The 14,555-nt window shown below is 42.9% G+C and overlaps 2 protein-coding genes and 1 long non-coding RNA gene across 13 annotated transcripts in view; 2 read left to right on the top strand and 1 right to left on the bottom strand.

Annotated features, from left to right (window-relative positions):
• The window catches only part of LOC150054461 (WASH complex subunit 2A-like), a 69,729-nt gene extending 67,119 nt beyond the window's left edge, over positions 1 to 2,610 (top strand). For all 4 annotated transcript variants that reach the window (XM_090346801.1, XM_090346798.1, XM_090346800.1 and 1 more), the window contains one exon: positions 2,286 to 2,610. In XM_090346801.1, the coding sequence (XP_090202927.1) occupies positions 2,286 to 2,425 (140 nt within the window). In that variant the 3' untranslated portion in view covers positions 2,426 to 2,610. The remainder of the gene's footprint in view (positions 1 to 2,285) is intronic.
• Positions 2,611 to 3,694: 1,084 nt separating this feature from the next.
• LOC150054460 (uncharacterized) lies at positions 3,695 to 5,318 on the bottom strand. 2 transcript variants are annotated; one of them, XR_016537871.1, is made up of 2 exons: positions 5,160 to 5,318; positions 3,695 to 4,244 (listed from the first exon to the last, which is right to left on the bottom strand). It is a non-coding gene; the product is annotated as an uncharacterized LOC150054460 (long non-coding RNA). The 2 variants fall into 2 exon arrangements; XR_016537870.1 differs by lacking the exon at positions 5,160 to 5,318 and adding an exon at positions 4,693 to 4,966.
• The window catches only part of Zfand4 (zinc finger AN1-type containing 4), a 45,185-nt gene continuing 35,766 nt past the window's right edge, over positions 5,137 to 14,555 (top strand). For 6 of the 7 annotated variants that reach the window (XR_016537869.1, XM_090346803.1, XM_090346802.1 and 3 more), the window contains exons 1-3: positions 5,137 to 5,231; positions 10,123 to 10,217; positions 11,738 to 12,038. Coding sequence is in view for 5 of the 7 variants with exons in the window: in XM_090346803.1 (XP_090202929.1) it covers positions 11,777 to 12,038 (262 nt within the window). In the remaining 2 variants the exon portion in view is untranslated. Of the gene's footprint in view, positions 5,232 to 10,122; positions 10,218 to 11,737; positions 12,039 to 14,555 lie in introns of those variants that run through there. The other variant, XM_090346807.1, reaches the window with a different exon arrangement.

Below are 14,555 nucleotides of genomic sequence, written 5' to 3'. Positions count from 1 at the left end.
GGCGCTCCTAGCAGAGATTTACAATAGAACAAAACCTAGATACATAAGGCCATATAATATGATGCTAAATGAAAGGACCTCCAGAATATAGAAACAAAAGCCATATAATGAGTGATTGTTGTCCTTAATATACTGTTATATTTCATCTCTTTTGCGGTCCCCTGGTTATCTCATATTGTTACAGTATTTCACCTTGTTATCTGATATACTGTATATATGCTTATTTGGTTATTTGAAATCAGATAGGGAAGGGGGGAAAACAAGATGAGGGGCGGGGGTAAGGGGAGGGAAATGGGGGCCAAGACATGAGAAAGGGTATCAATGTTTGTAAAGTAATGCACCTTCTATCTGGTGAATATAATGTAACCCCTTCTATTAATTACAATAAAAATATATGAAAAAAAAACAGTACACTTTACTTGGTAAAGTCCCTTTTAGTCACATTTATATGCCTAGGTCAGTACACAGAAATCTCCTTCCTAGATTTTAATGTTTAAGAATGCCTTTTATTTAGCCATTAGCCTATTAATGGTAATCATGGTTAGAAATAATGTAGTTATCAGTTGTGTATTTTTTAGTTTTTGCTTGTGTTCGTTTCTGAGACTTGAACTCAAGTGCTGTCCTGAGCATCTTTTTGTTCAAGGCTAATGCTCTATTACTTGAATCACAGCTCTACTTCCTGAATTTTTGGTAATTAAAGTTAGGAAATATCTAACAGACTTTCCTGCCTCCGGCTAGTTTTGAACCATGATCCTCAGACCTCAGCGTCCTAGTAGCTAGGACTCTAGGCGAGAACCAATGGCACTTGCCTTATATCCCCGTTTTAATGTCATTCTTACTGTTGAGGTAATTCGGTGATTGATTCTGAAAGAGGATGATACCTGTATTTGATTTCCCTTTGCATAATATGCTTGCCCTTTTAAAATGCAGAATGAAAAGACATAGAAATAAGGCCAGCATTTCAGAAGATCCTGGACTGGATCAGATCTCCAGTTACCTTCCCTTCCTCCTCCTCTTCTGTGTGTACTCTTAAACATTTTATTTTTTTGTTGGTTATGGGGCTTGAACTCAGGGCCTGGGAGCTGTCCTGCACTCTCTTAGTTGAGCCTGCAGCGCCACTTCTGGTTTTTGAGTGATTAGTTGAAGATAAGAATCTCTCAGGGGGCCAGGAATTTGGCCTACTGGTAGAGTGCTTGCCTAGCATGCACAAAGACCAGGGTTCGATTCCTCAGTACCACATACATAGAAAACGCCTGAAGTGGGGCTATGGTTCAAGTGGTAGAGCTTTAGCCTTGAGAAAGCCCAAGGACATTGCTCAGGCCCTGAGTTCAAGCCCCAGGACTGCCCCCCCCCCCAAAAAAAAAGTGAGTCTCACAGGGACTTTTCTGCCTGGGCTGGCTTCAAACCACAATCCTCAGATCTCAGTCTTCTGAGTAGCTAGGATTACAGGCGTGTACCACTGGCACCCATCTCACACATTTTTTTTTTTTTTTTGGTGTGATGTCAGGCTTGAACTCTGGGCCTGGGTGCCGTCTCTGAGCTCTTCAGCACAAAGCTACCACCTTATCCCAGGGCCTGGGTGTTGTCCCTGAGCTTTTCAGCTCACAGCTACCGCCCTATCCCTTGAGCCAAGCTCCACTTCTCATTTTCTAGAGGTTAATTGGAGATAGGAGTCTCAGGTCCTTTCGTGCCTGGGCTGGCTTTGAACCTTAATTCTCAGATCTCAGCCTCCGCAGTAGCTAGGATTACAGGTGTGAACCACCTTTCCCAGCTCTTACACATTTTTTTGGGGGGGGGAGGTTTGGGAGGGCTACAGCCCAAGTCAGCAGCCCAAGAAGGCTGTGAGCTTAAGACTGCAGCACCGTTTATTTCTAAATCCAGTCTTATATACTTTCTTGAAACAAGGAACTGCCAGGAGTTACATTCATACAAAGCAGTAAATCTCAGATCAGGACAAGGCCATAAAACAATAAAGCAATAAATAAGGTCAGGGAGTTCACAATACAGACAATGTAGCTCAAAAGTTCCTAGGCAAGGTGCCATATGACAGCTCATATCTTTGTGTGTCTTACACAACATTTTTATACCAGAAAAATTTATGCTAACAGAGAATGTGTTACTTGTTTGTATGTAATCAGTTAACAGAGACAAAAATCCAAAAGTCTTTTATCTGTTTCATGGTGCCCTATACTTTAACCAAATGAGTCTTCAGTATTTTATGTGCGTATGTCTTAAAAGCTCCCATTTCCTATTTAGCAACCTTTTTTTCCCCCTTCTTTTCATAGATGACATCTTCTCTGGTGTCCAGGCCAAAACAACCAAACCAAAAAGCCACTCTGCACAGCACTCTGCACCTGAACCAAGATCTGAACCCAAGGTGGCCAACATATTTGATGACCCCCTGAATGCCTTTGGAGACCACTAGAACATCATTTTCCACTTCTCACTTTTCAGCCACAGCCTTGAGTTAGCCCTGATGCTCATTGTCTTAGGTTCTGAAAAGCAAACACTGAAACAACTAGCTCATCTTACATCTGATGTGCTTATTATTTTTCTGTAGATTTTAATCATGCTTAAAATGGAAGAATTACAATAAATGTCTCAGAGCAACTTGTTTCTATGTATTCAGTCTTATTAAGTCCATAAAAAATTAAGAATATTAGAAATTTTTAATGGGGGAAGAGTCTAGAGTACAAAATAAATGGCTAGCTAAGTCAAGACTTCATAGGGGTTAAGGAGTAGTTGGGAGAATGAAAGGTAGAGGTTAGAAAGTCTACACCTGTGACAGGTGTTTTTCACTGAAAATGCCTCCGCAAATCCTCTAAGGAAACTATGTTCTTCCCACTGTCCAATCTTCTAAAGTTTTATTGGTGCACTGCCACACCCATTCATTTATAGTTGTAGCTTTACATCCACCTCCAATGTTAGAGTTGAGTAATTGTCACAAAGATTGGATAGCCTGGGTGCCTAACTTACTTTTGGCCCCTTTCTAGAAATGATTTGCTGACCCTTGCTCCAAAGCATCCATTTGCATCCTTGGAGCTTTGCATTAACTTATGGAGGGAACAGGCTAAGGCTAAATAATAGCCGGAATGTGCTCATATAGAATGATAGCATTGTCAGCAGCCAGAGCTATCCTAGCCTATAGGAGCAGCACTGACCCCAAGAACTCCACTGATGAACACTATTCTGCATCTGCTTGTCCAGTGCAATAACTTCCAGCCATGGGGACGGCTCACTCCCATTCCAGCTTTTCCTGTGTTACTGCCATGTTACTGCTATTTAATGTGCAACCATGACACAATCGTTGAGCCAGCCAGATTGACCTCAACAATCCTGAAGCCACACTGATTTCTTCCTTGGGTATGTGATGATTGGAATGGGAGAATGGACTCATGCCCAAAGCCAATGGCCTTATGTCCTTCAATGGGTCAGCTGTGTGCCCTGCTCTGTCTGTAAGTGACTTGGTAGCAGAAGAGGGCACTTTGTAGTTAAGTCTAGCCTTTTCAGACATCTCCCTTCTGTTCGCTGGGTATCTGAGCCCAACCTAGTGTGGATCTGACTCTATGAACGTTTACTGACAACTTTCAGTTTCCTTTTGAAGCTGTCAGATCTCCTTGGGTCTTTAGAATTGATTCTAGGAGATTCAGTAGACAATAGGGTCTGGAATAAATCATATTGCTGTTCTGAGAGGTTAAGTGAAAGGAGTCTTCATTGCAAAAAAAAAAAGTTCCTGTGGGAAGTACTTTCTATGTTATTTTTCTCAGTTTCCAGTCTTCAGAACAGGTGATGTCCTAATTTCACAAGTAGGTCTGAAACCTAGGAGATATGCGGAGCAAGGTTAGAGTCTTGTATATTTCCCAAATTTCACATCTGGCTCTCCCACTTTGAGCTGTTCATCTGTTGGCAAACTCTTCTGTTTTCCTTAGCTTTTCTTTCCTCTTTCATAAATGAAGGGCTTTGATAACAGCTTTGCAGAATTGTAAGAAGCAGAGAACATTACATCCCTGTAACTGGGTAGATAATGGAACTTATTAGAAGCTAAGTCATTAAATTAATCTTCCTGACTCCAATTCTCATGCTGTTAGTTCTCTTGACTGGATAGCAGGGTTGACAAGCAATTTTTACCTAGTTAAGACTCCAGAGCTGTGGGCGCACACACCTACAGTCCCAGATGTTGGGAGGCTGAAGCAGAAGCATTACCAGTTCAGATCAGCCTAGGCCCCATGCTGGGATCTTGTCTTCTGCAATGAACACAAAACAAAGATGATTAGCATCTTGTCTTTGTCCTCAAGGAATCTCCATCTCTTCAGCATATAGTTTAAACGGTGAGAGACTAACAAATGAGAACTCGGGAGTCTATCCCTTGATCCCACCACAGCTTGTTGGATACTGATGGTAGTAACTCAGGGAATGACCGTGGAGACCCGATAGGTTCCAAGTCAGTGAATGAACCCTCTGTGGGAGCCAGATAAGTTCCTTGTAGTCGCATGATCCACCTGGGGGGAGAGGCTGTTGGGACTGTCGGGATCCCCTGGTGAGGCAAAGGACGCAGGAGGCTCCTGCGGGGTGGGAGGAAGTGTGTGATGGCGGAGCTCTTGCACGTGGCAACCAGCACCGCAGCTTGGAGACAGCAGAACCTGCTTTCCGTACCCCGGGTGTGCGGGAAATGGGAGGTCCTCAAGGAGTTACCTGCTGTCGCGCGTCCCTCACACGGAGGATGGCCCCACTTTTCAGATGGGGCAACTGAGGCCAGAAATACCGGGGCGGTTGGTGCGGAAAGGGTTACGTCAGGCCGCCGGCCCAGGGAAGGCCACTAGGGACCGCACCGGCCTGGAGAGAGGCCATGCGTGTGCCCCGGGGCTGGGGCACAGGCCTGGGCCCTTTGGGCAGGCAGACAAACCGGTGAGCAGCCGCCTGCCGCGTCCCCAAGGCTGGGTCCACGGTTGTCAAGGCAAAGCGTCAACATCCGGGACCTCCCAACCGACAACCCGGTCCAAACGCCCGGGAGTCCCCGGCGCCAGAGCAACCGCCAGCGTCGGGTCCAGGCCCCGCCCCATCCCGCCCCGCCGCCGCTGATTGGAGGACCCCAGGAGCGCCGGCGAGCGATTGGTGGACGGTGTCACAAAGGGCGGGAGCTGGCTGCGTCGCGGTGGTACCTGCGGCGGAGGCTCTGCAGGGCGCGCACGTCCCCGGCTGCTTAGGGCGGGCGCCAAGCGGACCAGAAGCCGGTGAGGGCGAGCGGGCCGGGTGGGGAGGGCGCCGGGGCCGAGCAGGGCCGCGCCGCCCGCGGCTCGGCCCAGGGCCGCCGGGCCGCACCCCGCGCTCCTTAGTCCCCGCCGGCGCCCCGGTGGGTGGCGAGCGCGGAGCGGCCTCAGCGCCTCCCGGCCTGGCGGCGCGGGGCGCGAGGGCGCGGTCCCTCGGGCCGCGGCCCTCTTGTCCGTGGCCGGAGGAGGGCTGTGCGCCTGGAACCTTCTCGCAGATGATGACACAGCTGGGTTACCGCCCTTGATTCTTTCCCTCCTTGGAAATCACTCCCTTTTCTGCACCCAGACTTTCGGCGGAAGCCCCAACACCGTTAATATTTTTAATTGCATTGCAGGGATCTCGTTGGCCATTCTCAGGCCAGGTTAGGGGGAGGACCATGTCTGCATTGGTCACCTCCTCTCCAGCTTGATTATTATTTCAGGGCATTGCTCTAAAAGAACGCTGGAGTGAAGGGAATGAAAGGAAATCCTTTCATTCCAAACTCCGTGCTCACCCCGGTCTTTCTTCCTGAATGTTCATTTCAGGATTCTTCACATCTGACTCCCGTCGTCCCAGCAGCTGCTTTGTGAGCAGGACTGTGGTGGGAACCCAGGAACTGCTCAGTCCCTATTCTGTTCTTATTTGCCACCTAACAAGTAAAAATGCCTTTCAGAATCTTCTTATGACATGCAGGTATTTCACTATCAGACTGATCCAGAGCTGTAAACATGCAAGCCTTAGGTCAGTATGTAACAGGAGCCCAGTGCCTCCATCGAGCAATGAAGATAATGTGTAACAAAACCCGACCAGTGCATCTCTAATACTTGGCTATTGTCACTAGCCCCCATAGTATTAGTGGCACAGTGCTTTGCAATATTCTGTTGATTCGTAGTTTGGAAAAGCTGTCAGCAACAGCTTTTCCTGCTGGGATGCTGTTTGTTTGGTAACATTGGCTGCCTGCGCCATGCAGTTCAGGCTTCCTAACCAGCTATATTTTTCCTCTAAGCATTATGACTATTACACTACAGCAGAAATACCTGCATGTGCATGTTTGTTGTGAGATAAGTTTTGGTGGACTTTGAAGTCAAATGGCCTGTGATTCCAACTCATATATGTGAGGAATTACATCTCTCTAAGCAAATTTTTGGAAATAAATCACATTCCCATATCTCTCACAGAAGCATACTTCATCTAGACTATGTTTTTGTTTTTGTTTTTCTAAACCACTTTGTGTATATATGTGTGGTGATGGTGATGATGATGGTAGTGGTATGGGGTTAGAATTCAGAGCCCTCCACTGGCCAGGTCCACTCGAGGCATACCTCTAGCCCCTAAAAAAACAATCAAAAAAACTAAATTAAAAAACTTCTTTCTTGAATGAACTTTTAATGAGTATCAGTATATGTAACACACCTCTGGATGACAAAGAAGACATCAGATGGTGTCCTTCCCTTAAACAGCTTATAGTTTGGCAAGACAAGTTATATGTAAAAATGAAATTGTTATGGGTACAATGTATGAGATGGGTAAACAAATACATTTGATTTTGCAGGGTAATTGACACGTGAGCTCAGCCCTTTTTTGTTTCCTGCCAATACTAGGAATTTAACACAGAGTCCCTCACATGCCAGACAAGATCTCTACTACTAAGCTACATCCCTAACTCTTTTAACAAAGTTTTGAAAGGTGATCAAGGGCTCATCACTTCATAAGGCAGGATAGGAGCAGCAATACAGAGGTTGATAGGCCCTGAATCTGCAGATATAAGGATTAGAGGACCAAAGTTTGAGACATACTGGGGTTAAGTATATAGACAAGTAAAAGTGGCTGATAGCTGGGCACTGGCGGTTCATACCTGTAATCCTGACTAAGGAGGCAAGATCTGAGGAGTTTGGTTGCAAGCCAGTTCTAGTGGAAAAGTCTTGTCAGACTCTTATGTCCAATTAACCAGCAAAAAGCTAGAAATGGTGCTACAACTTAAAATGATAGAGTACTAACCTTGAGCAAAAAAGCTGAAGGCGAGAAATTTGACCCTGAGTTCAAGCACCAGTAGAGGAGCACATGTAGACAGACATACACACACACACACACACACACACACACACACACACACACACACACACACACACACTAGAAGATAATGTGGGTGATTTTATGAGCCATTCTAGGGAGTCTGAAAGTTAATCTGTGGACATCACAAGACTTTAAACTGAGAAATAACAGGTCAGTTCTACATTTCCAAAAGATAACTGCTCATGTTACATGTTGTGAGGAAAATTAAATCAACAGCATACTATAATTAGGATTATATGATGAATTGGGATGTATGAAATCCACAACATACTGGTTAGAGCTGATGGCTCATACCTGTAATCCTAGCTACTCAGGAGGCTGAGATCTGAGGATCGGGGTTCATAGCCAGCCTGGGCACAGAAGTCCAATTGACCACCAGAAAACAGGAAGTGGTGGTGTGGCTCAAAAAATAGAATAGGGGTCGGGAGTTTGGCCTAGTGGTAGAGTGCTTGCCTAGCATGCACGAAGACCTGGGTTCAACTCCTCAGCACCACATACATAGAAAAAAGCCGGAAGTGGTGCTGAGGCTCAAGTGGTAGAGCTCTAGCCTTGAGAAAGTCCAAGGACAGTGCTCAGGCCCTGAGCTCAAGCCCAGGACTGGCAAAAAAAAAAAAAAGAATATTAGTTTTGAGATGGACAGCTCAGGGACAGCACCCATGCCCAGAGCTCAAGACCCATGACAAATAAATGTGTGTGTGTGTGTGTGTGTGTGTGTGTGTGTGTGTGTGTGTGTGTGCTGGTGAGGAAATAGAACAACAGAACTCTAGTGCTTTGCTGGTGTAGGCACTTTAGAATATAGTCTGGCTACTTCTTAAATCCAGCAGCTGCTCTGCATTCCATGGGATCTCCCAAATGAGTTGGAAATATTTTTTCTCTCTCTTTTTGCCCTACCCATTTTCCAGGGGGTACTGATAATCAAATTCAGGACCTTGCATTTGCTTGGAAGGTGCCTCCTGAGTAGCTAGGTAATAGGCAGGAGTTAACTGCGTCCTGCTTCACCTAAACACACGTTAGCACACAGCCTAGCACACACACGGCATGCCTTGGAACTTACCGAGTGGTCATCTTTGTCTTCTCTCTTTTCCTTCCTCCATTTTTGGTGGTCCTGTAATGGGACTAAGGGCTTTGTGCACGTTAGACAAGTATTCTACCATTTGAGCCACACCTAGCCTGAGTTGGATAATTATATCTACACCCAAGCCTGAATACAGCATCAATGATTTTGTTTGTAATTGCTAGAAATGGGAAATATCCCAGATACTCCACAGTAGGTGAATGGGATCCAGACAAGAGAATACAGATCAACACTGAAGCAAAATGAGGCAGCCATGAAAAAACATGGAAGAATCCTAAGTGTATGTTATAGAATAAGAGAAATCACTCTGAAAAGGCTATGTATCATAAGAATTCAACTATATGACATCAAAACTATAAGTAGTTATCAGGAAATAGCATGAAGGATGCCAAGAACAGAACACAGAAGAATTTTAGGGAAGTGAATCTACACTGATAGTATCATGGTGAATAGATGTCCTTTATACATTTGTCTAGTCCTATAGGATTCACAGGAGCAAGGGTAAGCCCTAATGTAAACTATAGACTGGATGATAATGAGGTACAGGTTCACCACTTGTACTGATGTGCCATGCTGGTGCAGGATCCAGCCCGGAGGAGAAGGGAGGGAAGGAGCCTATGGGGATTTTATCCTTTGTTTTGCTGAGAACTCAAGTACATGTTAAAAGAAACAGACTTATTCTTGTCTTTAACTTAGATTCATTTCCCTCATTGGTAAATTTTCCCTGCAATGTTTTCTGAAGAATAAAATAATTTTAGAACTTAATGTGACCTCTTCCTCTACTCCAACCTAAATAACAGAGAATAAAATCATGACTAAACAATGTGATAAGATGATACCCTCATCCAGTTTCTTTCCAAGTCCAGGCCCTGCCAGTGGCTCATACCTATAATCTTAGCTTCTCAGAAGCCTGAGGTCCAAGGATTTATGGTTTAAAGGGAGGAAAAGTCCACGAGACTCTTATCTTCAATTAACCACAAAAATCCCAAAGTGGAACTTTGCTCAAAGTGGTAAAGCACTAGACTTAAGCAAAAAGAGCTGAGGGAGATAATCTTGGCCATGAGTTCAAGCTCCAGTACGGGCACAAAAAATAAAGTTTCTTTTCAAAAGTAAAATAGAAAAATCAAAAAGTTGAATTCATTGGAAGAGTAAAGCAAGGATTATAACCAGGTTTGGAAATTATTAAACTCAGAGCTACAAGTATTCTGAAACTATGTTGTCATCATTGTGAATCGGGGGGGGGGTCTCAAGAATACAGAAATTCAAAAAGTCCTATTGTCATGACTGGTTCATTTTAGGTGTCATGGGTGCTTGTGGTATGGAAAAGTGATTTCAATGACAAGATGATAGAGGTAGTGTTAAATAGATAAGGGTTTTAGGAGAAAGATTTGTTTGAATGTATAGGATTTCAGGTGTCCAGGTTTCAGATGTCTATGGGGTATCACGGTTTTAAAGTTATTAACTATGATTATTATTAACTAGAGTTATTAAGATTACATTTCTAAGCCCCATATGATGGTGCATGCCTGCAATCCCAGCTATGGGGGTTGATATGGAAAGAATAAACTTTGCCACAAAGTGAGATCTTGTCTCTAAACCAACAAGCAAATGAGTAAACGCATTTCTGACATCATTTTTTTGTATCATTCTGATAAGAAATTCTGTATCAAAGCATTTGTTTCTGTGTCTTACACTTTCATAGTAGTATCCATTTTCTGTTCTCCTAGGCTTCCTTGTTGACATGCTTCTCCAACTCTGAAGCTTTACCCTTCCTGAAACATATACAAAAGTTGACTTAGGTGCTGCTGGTGTGGCTCAGTGGGTGAGTGCAATACCCTGGGTTCAATCCCCAGCACTGGGGGTGGGGGGTATTGTATTGTTCCACTATGCTGTAAATATGCTAAAAATGAAGTGAATATAAGATTTTAAATGAGTACACAGTAGGGGAATTATATTTCAAAAAAGCTATTTTATGCAAGATACATATTTTTTGTGCTTATAGTTTTAAGTTCAAGGCCCTTTATAGTTTTTACCAGTTCATTACAGTTTACCATTTCAATTATCTTTATTCTCCTTATTACACACTTTTCATTTACCTTACTACCTTGTCTGTCTCTCATACCCATTAGCTATTTGGTATGTTTGTGAATGAAGACAGTCCAGTTTATATTACCAATAGAAACCTAAAGTTTTTGATGCCATCTGGCAAGCCTGATGATTATTTAGTGAGTCTGTTTTTTTCATTTGTTTGTTTGCTTTTGTCAGTCATGGGGCTTAAACTCAGGCTCTGGGCACTGTCTGTATTTGTGCACAAGGCTAGTGCTCTAACACTTGAAGCCACTGCTCCACTTTTGGTTTTTGGGTGATTAATCTGAGATAAGAATCTCACCGACTTCTGCTCAGGCTGGCTTTAAACTGCTGTCCTCAGATTTCAGCCTCCTATGTAGCTAGGATTATAGGTATGAGCCACTAGTGTTCTGCTTAATTAGTCTGGTTTTCTATATCCTTCCCTCTCTCCCTCCCCACCCCTGTGCCCACCTCTTCCTTTCTTTTTTTTTTTTTGGTAGGTTATTGGGCTTGAATTCAGGGTCTGGATGCTTTCCCCAAGCTCTTTTGCTCAAGGCTAGTGCTCTACCACTTTGAGCTGCAAATCAGTTCTGGTTTTCTGGGGAGATAATAGTCTCACAGACTTTTCTGCCCAGGCTAGCTTTGAAAACAACAGTCCTCAGATCGCAGCCTCCTGAATAGCTAGAATTACAGGTGTGAGTCACTGGTGACTGGCTTGTTAGTCTGTTTTTAAGGAATATAATAAGATGCATGCTTTTATGCAGTAGGCCACAGATATAATGGTTGTAAAGTTACTATGCTTTATATATTTTAGATAAATTGATTTAGATATTTTATTAAAAAATATATACACAGGGCTGGGAGCATAGCATGCACGAAGACCTGGGTTCAATTCCTCAGTACCACATACACAGAAAAAAGCTGAAAGTGCTGCTGTGGCTGAAGTGGCAGAGTGCTAGACTTGAGCAAAAAGTGTCCAAAGAGTGCCCAGGCCCTGAGTTCAAGCCTCAGGAGTGGTAAAAAAAAGTATTTTTAGATCAAGTATGATATTAATATATAATTTGATAGTAACAAATATAGAAAAATTCCTGTTATTCTACCATCTGCAATTTAAGAGGCAGGTATGTGTGAGAAGTTCAGGATTCGACATAATTAAAAGCACTTAAAATGAACTTTGGGACTATGTAAACTAACATGGACCAGAGTTACTCAGAAATCTTCATATAAGCAGAGATTTTCAAATAGAGTTGTTAAAAAGTTATTTTTGTTTTTTAGGTACAATACTCAAAACATGAACAACGATACATATTACCAATGTTCAAAGCTGATTCGGGTAGACGTGGGATACAGTTGCATACACCCTATTCCAGAGGCATTAGAAAAGCCAAAGTAATGGATAACAGAAAAGAGCCTCCATTCTTCAATGAAGATAACGTGGGAGCATTTTACTACAAAATTCCTTTGTACGATACCATGGAGCTCTTCATAGAAACATTGACTGGAACATGTTTTGAGCTCAGAGTTTCGCCCTTTGAAGCTGTTATTTCTGTGAAAGCAAAAATTCAAAGATTGGAAGGTACTAGTCTTTATTTGCTTTTAAGATATGAAGGTGGGATTAGTTTGTTTAGATGTATAATAATTTGTAAAGTTCTTTTCAATGCAGACAGTTTCAAAACATAGGACCTTGAAAAGAATAGGCTAATGAACCCCCATGTATCCCATATCATCTTTAATAGTTACCTGCTCATGAGCTATATCCTCTCTCCCTTCCACTTTTGTTTTGGACATTGTCACTTCTTCCCTTACTCTCTCCCATTTTCAACATAGTGTCTAGTGACTACCACTGCTGTGTTTGTTCATCCTCTGTCCCTCCATGTCTGTGCATCTTTAGTTATTGTTGTTGTTATTATTATTATTATTATTACTAGCCAGTATTGGGGCTTGAACTCAGGGCCTGAGCATTGTCCTTGGGCTTTCTCAGGGCTAGTGCTCTACAACTTGAACCACAGCATCGTTTCTGGCTTTTTCTATGTATGTAGTAACAAGGAATCGAACCCAGGGCTTCGTGCATACTAGGCAAGAACTCTACTGCTAGGCCACACTTCGGATCCATGCATTAGTTATTTTTGAGATAGGGCCTGAAATAGTTGCCCAGGTAGATCTGAACCTCAGTCCTACTTAGGCTTCCTTTCTAGTCAGAATTATAGGTGTGTATCATTATGTCCAGCTTTTGTTGCTGTTGTTGAGACAGGGTCTTGCTACTTTTTGTTCCAGCTGACCTCAAACCTTGATCCTCTTGATCTCTACCTCCTTAGTAGCTTTGGGAGGTTTTCTGAAGATGTTGCCTTATAATTTACATAAATCTCTTACACAGCAAGGATACTGAAAAGTGCGTAATATTTCTTTTGTGATTAGTAAATTTGTGAAAAGTGCCAAAAGTTAATTTTTTTTGTATTTTAGAAATTTCTGAAATCTCTAAAGGTCTGTTTTTTTAAAATTCCTTTTTCTATTGTATTTTATTGTTGGGATAATGCACAGAGGGGTTATAGTTATATTTGTCAGGTAGTGAGTGCATTACTTCTCAAACCTTGATACCCCTTCTCATATTTTTGTCCCCCTTGCCCTCCCAAGGTCTGGTCTTGTCAAAAACAATTAATTGGTTCTCTGAAATACTAAATAGATCTTTGCTGGTGGAGTTCACTGGAACTTTCTTGTACTTTATAGGTGGTAATTAGGATTATCTTCCAGCCGGTTTAAGGGCAGGACTGTAAGAAGATGGCAAGATTATTGTAAGATTAAGGATCCTGGTATCTGAGCTTCCAGAAATCTTCCTCTATCTTTGAAGTTTTATTGAAGATTTTGGCTGACTGAATCCAGTGCCTACATCAAAACACTGATGTAATTTTTGTTCCCCAAATGATTTAAGATGTAGAATCAGATGTGTTTATAATTTTTCTGCATTTTTAGTTATATGATTGTATAATTCAGGAATATTAAACTCTCCTCCCAGATACAGCTCTTTTTCATTTCATACAATTTAAATAAGCTTTGTGTAGCAAAAAAATACATTAAGGCTGGGCCCCAATGGTCCACATCTGTATCCTAGCTACTCAGGAGGCTGGGTTCTGAGGATCACGGTTCAAAGCTAGCCCAGTCAGGAAAGTCCATGAGACGACTCTTGTTTCAAATAAACTACCAAAATGAAAAAAGCCCAGAAGTGGAGCTGTGGCTCAAAGTGGTAGAGTGCTAGCTTTGTCCAATGTCCCCCAAAAGCCTAGGCTGCAGATAATATCATTTTAGGGATGAGTACTTCAATTTATGGATTTAAAGAGGAACATCTCAGAGTACAGAATCTACCACGGGTGGTCCATAGACCTTAATTCCCTCACAGTCCCCACTCCCATGCCCTCACACCCCCTCCCGTTCGTTTCCTGAGGACCTTTGTGTAGCTTTTCCAAGCCCAGAGGCAATGATAGTCACTGTGTTCTGGAAAAGACTTAAAGAGAGAAAACATCCTGAAAAAGTTTTAATCCTTCTCATGACCTTTATACTTCAAGCAGGGAAGTCATTTGGAACTTTGAGTTTTCCCTGGGAAAACTCTACAAGTTAGAAAATGGAATGGAGAAGAAGGAGGTGACTATGTTCTGGTTGATCAGTCACATGTGTGGTATGTTCAGAACTAGAGCCTGGTGGAGAGAAGAGGGAGGAGGGAAGGAAATATGCAGGAAAAGGCCAATGTTGTTCACTGTGCCCAGGAAGGAGTGAGTGCACTGAAGCCAAAGAGGGCTGGTGCCTTGAGACAGGAGTGTCAAAGCCACAGCGCCTAACTTCAGATTACTAACTGAGCAGGTTGCTGAAAATTTAATGTAGTTCCACTTTCAAACAGGAATAATAAGAGCCTGGCCTCAAAGGGTATTCTCAGGATTATGAATTAGTAAGTGTAAAGTGCATACAAGGATCCTGTGCTCTCCGTTGAGACAATGGTTATTCTGAGGCCATGTGTGCCCAAGAGAGGGAAGAGATACAGCTGAGGTCAGAGAAAGTACGTTGTTAGAGCTTATCATTGCCTAGAGCTGTGTAAAGGAATGTACTT

Source organism: Megascapheus bottae, chromosome 15 (assembly GCF_031878675.1).
Source record: "Megascapheus bottae isolate mThoBot1 chromosome 15, mThoBot2.hap1, whole genome shotgun sequence".
Classification (NCBI taxonomy): domain Eukaryota; kingdom Metazoa; phylum Chordata; class Mammalia; order Rodentia; family Geomyidae; genus Megascapheus; species Megascapheus bottae.
The sequence above is the reverse complement of the archived record's forward strand: the minus strand, read 5'-3'. Positions and strand labels throughout refer to the sequence as shown.